The sequence below is a fragment of the Thunnus maccoyii genome, chromosome 11, assembly GCF_910596095.1.
Source record: "Thunnus maccoyii chromosome 11, fThuMac1.1, whole genome shotgun sequence".
Taxonomy (NCBI): domain Eukaryota; kingdom Metazoa; phylum Chordata; class Actinopteri; order Scombriformes; family Scombridae; genus Thunnus; species Thunnus maccoyii.
In genome coordinates, this window is record NC_056543.1 from 30861276 (window position 1) to 30870438 (window position 9163).

A 9163-nucleotide genomic window follows, 5' to 3' on the forward strand; every position below is an offset into this window, starting at 1 on the left:
ACTATGGACACAAACCGCCAGCTGGTCTGGTTTGGGTGGAGTGCAGCTCAGTCTAGTCTCCGTCTCCCTAAAACAAGCATCTGGAGGCCCGGCGAGTGAATATAAGTGTGAATATATTCATCCCCATGCTGCTTTGTTAAATCTCTGGGCGTAAAGCCGTTGTACCCCCGTGCCCTCCTGGGTGACCCCTGAGGATCAGAGACCAGGTTGTCGAAACATTTGTAACATTTGGCCAAAGCAAATCTCAGGCTGCCTGTTGAATTGAAGCTCAGACCAAAGAGGAGAAAAAAAAATCCCCTAGGAACCCTCAAAACACTCCCTGTGCAGGACCTGGACCCCCCTTTCGTTTCTTATCCCTTACACACACACACGCACACACACACACACACACACACTCACACCGAGCATGGAGGCTCAACCCCTCACAACCTCCAGCAAATCCCCTTTATCTTTTCCCAGCCAGATGGGGCCGCTGGAATAATAGCCGAAGCCCAATGAGTTCCATTCAATTTGTCATGCCGTCTAAAGGAGCTTGTAAGCTTCCCATTTGCAGTTATGTTATAGTAACCATGGGAGGCTCGGCAGTGTTAGGACTTAATTACCTCCTAATAGCTGTTGTAGAGATAAAGCCCCGGGCCTGCATAACCCAACACTGTCCAAGCCTGGAGACACAGAGGCCTGGAGACTCCCTCTGCAGCCTGGATCCACATCTCTTCATGTGTAGGGGCCAGCACCTGCCTACATGAGTGACCCGCACACCTCACATGTACCTACTGCACACAACCTGAGATCCACAGATTCAGTTCTGTTCTCTTTACTTTAAATCTATAGAAGGAAACTTTGGAATAAGTCAACAGAGGATTTTTAGGTTTGGTAGCTGTTAAATCACTATTAATAACCTACTTTTCTATTTCTTTTTAAAAAAAACCTCTTTCAAGTTCAGTTTTCTAATATGTTTTCACATGTATCTTAACTGCATACCACTTCATGCTGTTTTCATGTCTTTTTTCTACCATGGTTAGCTGTCCTTTTTTATATGGAAGTGTTTCAAATTGCGCCATTTTAGGGCAAAATGGTGTAATGTTCTTTACTGCCAGGTCAGTCACATCACCTCACATTATGTGTTTCACTGCTGAGAGCAAACTAAAGCAAGAAGTGACAGGCCTGACAGAGCATCATCAGCAGGGAGGACAGCAAGTTTTAAACATGTTGCTCAGAATTTTCTCATGTTTTTTCTACTAAACATCGCCTAATCCAATGATTGTAGTGATTATCGCAACGCTCTGGTCGCTTCTCACTTATTGGATGATTGTTTGTGGTCCTGCTGTGACTCATTTTCTCTGTTATATTTTCTAGTTGTTAACACAAGCAATAAAACTGTTATGTTTTTGCACTGTTGCATTTTCCTACGACCTGGCTTCTTTTTGAGTTTCTTTCCCCTCTATAGTGTTGAGATTCTTTGTGTTTCTTCCTGTTGTTGAACTTGAGACCCAAGAGCTGAGTTAAAGAGTATGCAGACACTGTCACTTAGGAACACACAGACAAATTATACTATTACTAACTACTATACATTTTGTATTAACAAAATATGCTTTGGGGGAAACCAACTGACCCCTCTCTATAATGAGTATTTCTTTAAAGGATCAAAGAGAAAATCAGTGCAACCCTAATATTTCCTACTACCTGCTGAAGATTATAGAAAGATGTTCACATGGTTAAATAATAAAAATGAATCAGACAGAAAGCCAGACCGCTTATTTTTTTTTTTACCATTTCACACCACTTCTTGTCATGGCACTTGACTTTGTTGTTAAATGTACAGTAAACTGCTAGAGCAGGATTGCTGCATGTGAATCTCACTTGGAGGTTGCACACACACACACACACACACACACACACACCCGAACACAGTAACAGCAGTGGTGGCGGCATCTCGCGTTCCTCACCACAGATTTCAACAAAAGGGAGAATTTTGCTTCATTTCGTTCCAAGATTTTGCAGAGAAAGGGATCGAGGGGGAGAGCCAGGACATTATTCATGTCTTTCAGTTCATTTGGCCTCAGCCGGTCAGCTCCCCAGACAGAAAGAGAAACCTTCTCTCGTGTTTTTCCACCCTCTCTTTTCTGCTTTTTTGTTCCTTTTCTTTTTTATTTTAGAGGCAGATTAGCAGGATTAAGTATGGCTCACATATGCTCCTCCTCACTATTGGTATTCACCACGGCACCGGGCCTACCGCCACCCAGACTGATGGACAGAGAGAGAGACAGAAAGAGAGAAAAAGATGGTGAGAAGGACTGTAGTCGCTGAGAGTCAAAGATGGACGGGAATAGGAAATGTTAGAATTGAACAATTAAAAGTCCTGAATACCTATTTTCTCAGCCAGTTTACTAGGTGTTGGGTTCCTACATGAACAAACTGTTATTTTAACCCATCAAGTTGATTTAACCATTATTATGCACTTTATAGCACATTATAGTACACTCTTATGCACATTTGGCCTGGGCCTGTTGTCCTGGTTTAAGTCATAGGTGCTTAGTTATAATCACCTACTAAGGTATTAGTTATAATAAAGGGAAATCTTAATGCTGCAGCATACAATGATATTTTAGACAATAATGTTCCTCCAACTTTTTGGCAACAGTTTGTTTCACCCACATAATTGTGACCTTGTGCACAGCTCTATAGAGAAATGGTTTTCCCAGTTTGGTGTAGAAGAACTTGACTGGCCAGCACAGAGCCATGACCTCAACCCCATCAAACACCTTTGGGATAAACTGGAATGCTGAGGTCTGGCTCGCAGTTATCAGTTATGAGTTCAATGTTCAAGTGTCCATATACCACATACCCTCATACATGGAGTCTAAAATAAAGTAAGTGGACTAAGAGATAGATGTGATTTTTTTGGGTGGGTGGGGGGTGGGATATAAAATTAAAATAATGAAAAATATTTATTTGATATAGATATTTGATAAAATTGAAATGTACTTGCCTGCCACAGATCATACACTGAGTTATGCAACTGAACCTTCTCTTCTCTTCTCTTTGCATATTCATTTATTTGTTGTCTGTGCAGTGAAAGTATAGTTTTTTCTGGCTGTTTCCACACACACACACATACACACAAACACACACACACACACACACACACACACACACACACACACACACACACACACACACACACAGGAAAATATTTCTGACCAAACCTGAACTGCAGTGCAAACTGCTGGTCGGAGGGGTGAAATGCACTCTGTAGTGCAGTTTCAAGGTTGGCTGCAAAGAAATACATTAAATATATATATTTTTTCTCAATCACATTCATTCTAAGGGAAAAAAACACAGCACGGAAACATTCATTATAGGCTGAATACTTAAAAACTTCAGAATTGAAATGTCTGAAGAAAATTAACCTTCTTGAGGGAAAAAAAGGAGTTTTTTTCTGTTATATGTAGCCTACCAAAACATCACTGCTTTAGTGCCTTGCTTCCACATTAATTGTGCACTTCACACGTTTATGATTTTTGAATCCAGAGTTTCTCACTTATCCCTACAGAGCTCCCTCAAGACAAGACTCTTAAGAGAGACTCGTCTCTGTCTCCTAACAGCTTGTAACATTTTTACACCAGAATGTTTGCACTCAGTCATGTGCCAGAAAAAGTTGAGAAATATTGTTCTAATTTATGATGTAAGATTAAATATTTCTGAAACAGTCTGAAAGGGTTCAGACTACAGCACAAGGCCTCCATACTTCTTGATAGTCTTTTTTTTTTTTAACTGACTTTTAAAATAATGATCCATAGATCCAAGAAAGTCAGCCTAGAGGAAAGCCTGAGCTGTGGACTATATGTAGTCTGTGTGTCATTGTGAATCCAGAGCAACAGTGAGACTGTGGGAATGTCTAATGAAGCAAGTGGTGGCACACATACAAACCTCCTGATTTAAAATGCCACTTTAACCGCCTTCATTACCATAATCTTATTTAACGGGAGTAAACACGCGAACGCAAAGTACGGTGGAAGAAAACAAGCAAATAGGCCATAAAAAAATAAATAAAGGGAAAATGTGTGTGTGTGTGTGTGTGTGTGTGTGTGTGTGTGTGTGTGTGTGTGTGTGTGCGTGTGTGCATGTGCGTGTGCGTGCGTGCGTGCGTGTGTGTGTGTGTGTGTGTGTGTGTGTGTGTGTGTGTGTGTGTGTTTTAGCACTTCCCAGGATAACGACCTTGATTTTGAGACTCCGTTGGCGGACCGATGTGACACCTGACTGACGGTTAGAGCTAGAAAATACTCGTTTCTGATTGGCTGGCAAGTGTCCGTTAAAGTCGAATATCGACCCTTAAAATATATTTCCAGTCAATTGTTTAACCAGTGTTATAAATCAGTGGTTCTCAAAGTGAGACCCCCAGGGATCCTTGAATGGGTTCCAGGGAGTCCCTAGCAAAAAGAGGAATAATAATAATTTGTTTTCACTATAATTCCATCCATAAGTAACACAGTGACAGTATGTAGGCTAATGCTTATTACTATGTTGGTCATGGGCTTCATATACTTTCTGTAATAAAACATCTAAAATCAAAAATCTCATCAGATGGGGGTCCGTGGTCTAATTTGTTTCAGTTTAGGGTCCTTGACATGAAAAAGTTTGAGAACCACTGATCTAAATCATTGCGCGTGGTATATTAAACTGTGGGTAACCATAGCAACTGTACAGATAATTCGGGAAATTAATTGGAACTAACTGACCACAGAAAAGAAGTAAATAAATAAATAATACATACATAAATAAAATTTGAATAGCTACGTATTTTTCAATACGTTTATTTTTTATTTAAATTAATTTAAATTAATTGTATTTAAAAAATACGTATTTTTTCCTTTTCTAATATGAATGTTGTTGCCATTTCACTGAAAGTCACTGTCGCTTTGTTTGTTGCTTTGTTATAACTTAATGTTTTTTTCTCTTTCCCTTCGTTCAAGGCAATGAATCCCCTACAGACAGTCAGATACTTGACACTGATAATTATTCTAAATTACAACCCACATTTTAAATGTATCCTACAGAGAGCTGTGTCTGTAATTATTAACTCTGTGTTATTAGAGTGATCCTGTAGGCTACATTTTATTTGACCAATAACCAAAGCAGAGAAGTATATTTCTATATCAGTCTTATGAAAACAGATCAGCTTGTAGAGGCAATTAGCGCTGATTGCGTCTGACTGCACAATACAACTTGTCATATTTCGGGACAAAGCTGCTGTCAGTTTCAGTTATGTAGGAGAGCAAATCACCGGTTTGGGCCCTTATGTCAGTCAGAGGCCGTCTGAGCGCCAGCAGCAGGCCACACATGCTATCGCTCACTGCAGACTAATTGAAATGTTACGGATCATAACCGTTAAAAACAATTTTGCACACTTCATTAATTAACGTTAAAGATGCTCCTTAACGGCAGCTGCTGGCCGACAGCGGGTAAAAACGGAAAACAGCATATTAACTCAGAGGAAACATATTGCGCTGCTTATCAGGCTTCGACCGCTTCTTATTGTTCATTTGAAGGGTCGATGAGATATTATGGTCAAACAGACTACAGGAGGTTTAATGACGAAAAGAAAAAAGAGAACACATTTTTTTTTATAAAAATAGATAAATAAAATAAAATAAAAATAAATAAATAACGGGGAAGATATTTTGTAAATTAATTACATTAAAATAATTAGATATTGAACTTTACGTCACATATATATATATATATTTATTTTCAGTTTCTTCTGGAAAACGAATAAATTATGGTTCATGTAAATCTAAAACGATTGAAATGAATCGTAAAGTTTTGGAGTCTGAATAATACAAGCAAATTAATATTCAGTTAACGGCGAAATGTGGCGTCATCGATGTGTTATTAGCTGTAGTAAAATCCATCCACACACGGGCCAACATTTTCACAAGAAGGGGCCATATGTAGGAGGGAGTGTGTCTGATTTCACTTAATAGTGATGCTGTGTGTTGGTAATTACATCAGGCTGGAGGGCCCTCCGTCACCCTCCTCCCCCCCCTCCTCCTCTCTCCTCCCCGCATGGAGCTGATTGGTCGCAGGGAGGCAGCCGGGACCGAAACTGCGTTGTCCTGGTGACCCGGCTTCTGTGCGCTTTAGCCCGCTATAAAACCCTGCGGTCGCACGCAGGCGTGCCAAATGGGCTGTCAGATGCGATCTGGAGTAACAAGTGGATTTGTCATCATCGCGCTTGGAAACACTCTCGGTAGGTGATTCAATATTTGTTTTCAGATATCCTTAAACTGATTTTAGGGTTGTTCTCCTGCTTTATTCCTGCCAAGCCAGAATGAACTAGAAGTAGAATACTATGTTGATAGAGTAGACTCAATAGAAAAGATGTGGACACTCACTGATAACTTCTGTCTTATCTCATATCTGATGGTCGAATATGATTATAAAGATGAAAAATGATAAAGCAAATTTACAAGAAATATACTGTGTTTAAATATTAAGCTTCTGCGGCAATCAAGATCATTTTTCCTCAATTTAACCACCAAATAACCAGAACCAAATCTTGTCTTGCCTCTCTTTAATTATTAGTTATGTTGATAAAATGACAAAAACTTTTGTCATCATTTATAATGAAATATTATATCATCTTTGCTGGCGGTGACATGAGACGGGGACTTTGGGGATTCAGTAAATTAACAAAGTTTTGTCTTCTCAGGAACCCTTGCTGGACCAGGACCATGGACTCAGATACGAGCCGCGTGTCGAGCAGACCGTCTTCTCCCGAGGTCGATGACATCTTTATGTCCACCCTGAAGAAGTCCGTACACGGCTTCTCCGGGGCCGTGTCCTCCACACAGAGCGACTCTCCGTCGGAGATCCCCGGCCTGCGCGGCCTCTCCGGCAGCGACGAGGAGTCATTGGCCCTCCGGATGTCCAAGAAAGACCGTAAACTGCTGTCAGAGAACGAGCTGCAGTCGATCCGCCTCAAGATCAACAGCCGCGAGAGGAAACGGATGCACGACCTCAACGTGGCCATGGACGGGCTCCGGGAGGTCATGCCCTACGCGCACGGACCGTCGGTGCGCAAACTCTCCAAAATCGCCACCCTGCTGCTGGCTAGAAACTACATCCTGATGCTGAGTAACTCACTGGAGGAGATGAAGCGGCTGGTCAGTGAAATCTACGGCAGCAGCGGCCACCACGGCGGCTTCCACCCGTCAGCCTGTGGGACTATGACACACGCGGGACCCGTGCCGGGACACCCGGCAGCTTCCCACGCCTCACACCCGGCGGTGCACCACCCGCTCCTCCCGCCGGCCGTCTCCACCGCCTCTCTGTCCGCGCCCGGAATCTCCGCCGTCACCTCGGTCAGACCCCATCACGGACTCCTCAAAGCCCCCACGGCCGGTGCAGGGCCGCTAGGCAGCAGTTTCCAGCACTGGGGCGTTGGCACCGGGATGCCCTGTCCGTGCAGCATGTGCCAAGTCCCGCCTCCGCATGTGTCCAGCATGAGCGCCGTCACCATGCCGAGGCTGACCAGCGACTCCAAGTGACTCTAAACTAACGGAGACGAACTTTTCTGGCTGTTACAGACTCTCTCCCAACATTACCAAGCTTTTTATTTATCTTTGTTGCGTCGACGGAGCCAGTCAAGGCCAATGCATTGATTTTCCTTACTGGGAATTTGGGGGTTTTGAAACTAACTTAGTGTTTTATGGTAATTAACTTCACTTGTAACAGGTGTTTCTTTACAGAGCTCCTAAAGCACAACAAACTTCTGCTTATTATACTGGAAATCTCTGTTGGCCCAGGCATCTGTGTGTGTCTAAAGTTATTTAAAGATCACATTTAATCGCTGGTGATGAATTACCTTTCCGTTCTGTGGGCCTGCAGGGGGAAAGTTCCCAACTAAAATCAAACCACACATATAGAGTGTAAATATGTAGATGGATTATTCTGTTTAAATAGTCGGAGATATTATATATTAGAGTCTTGTTAAAGTGTGGGAAGACTCCCCCACCCCTCACATGTTGCACCTGCTTTATTCTATCAGTCTTATTCAGTTCTTCTCTCCTTATTTTCTCCCCAGCTGTCATTCAGTGCCCGACGCAAACAATGACCACTTCTTTATTTTTTTAATAAAAAATGAAAATGATATTTATTTACTTATTTTGGACGGGAATTTCAGATGAATCTCTGATTGTGCTGGGGTTTGAAATGTAAAATAAAGACGATTAATTGAAAAGGAAAAAAAGTCTGTGGTGATGTCTTGTTGTTTTAATCTTTGTGTATCTTATAGGAGCAGCATGTTGAACTGAGCTTTAAAGCAACATTCATACACTAACAGGCCTGTAGATCAAAGAAAAGATCACAGAGGATAAGCAGATCTTCAATCATACTGTCAAAACTTTCCTCAACAGCATTTTAATGCAGAATTATGGAAAAGTAACTTTCAACTTCGTCAGCAACGACGTCTTTTTTACGTCTTGAGCGTCACTTTTAATGTAATTTATGCTTGAAAGAGAAAAATACACACAACATTCAACCTGAAAGTTGTTTTTTTAAAATCATAATTATTATAACTTTAAAGCAAACAGGCTATGGAAATAATATTATAATACATCTCTGGACGATGGCCTGTAGATAGATCCATCTATTTTTCACCTTGAAGTCAACAGTGGGCTTCATAGTTCGGCCTCTATTAACGTCCAATTAAAATAGCTGAAGTTCATAATAATTAGCCTCATGAGACAATTTTGTGATTTGGGGCTATTAAATAAATTTTACTTGACTTCATAGAAAATGCTTCTAACAGTGCAGCCTATATTCACAATTCAAGCAGAAATAATCACTATGCAGGTGTTCATGAAAATGTTTTGGCATGTTAATAACTTATATCTTAACCTAATATATATCCCAGTATAACTTCATGATCTCCATTTAATAAATATGGGAATTCCAGTTGGGAAATTACTGGTTTCATTCGATTTTATGGATAACATTTTAATCAATTTTCATCATTATAGGCAGACTATTGCGTTTGTGTCTTTAACAAAACAGTTGTTCAGAGCTCAGCAGAGAATGAATATGACTTCAGCTTCTCATCAAACACAAACCCACCAGTGTAACCACACAGGACTGGTTTTTACAGGCTCCGCAGGTCCAA

At 41.1% G+C, this 9163-nt stretch overlaps 1 protein-coding gene across 1 annotated transcript; it reads left to right on the forward strand.

Moving 5' to 3' along the window:
• The first annotated feature begins 6169 nt into the window (after window positions 1-6169).
• olig2 (oligodendrocyte lineage transcription factor 2) lies at window positions 6170-7550 on the forward strand. The gene is made up of 2 exons (XM_042426928.1): window positions 6170-6250; window positions 6713-7550. Exon 2 carries the CDS (start codon window positions 6735-6737, stop codon window positions 7548-7550), a length of 816 nt encoding a protein of 271 aa, XP_042282862.1. The 5' UTR covers window positions 6170-6250; window positions 6713-6734.
• Window positions 7551-9163: the final 1613 nt, after the last annotated feature.

Bases quoted from the DNA above. Each gene is read 5' to 3' on its own strand.
- olig2 (XM_042426928.1), top strand. From the start codon at position 6,735: ATGGACTCAGATACGAGCCGCGTGTCGAGCAGACCGTCTTCTCCCGAG.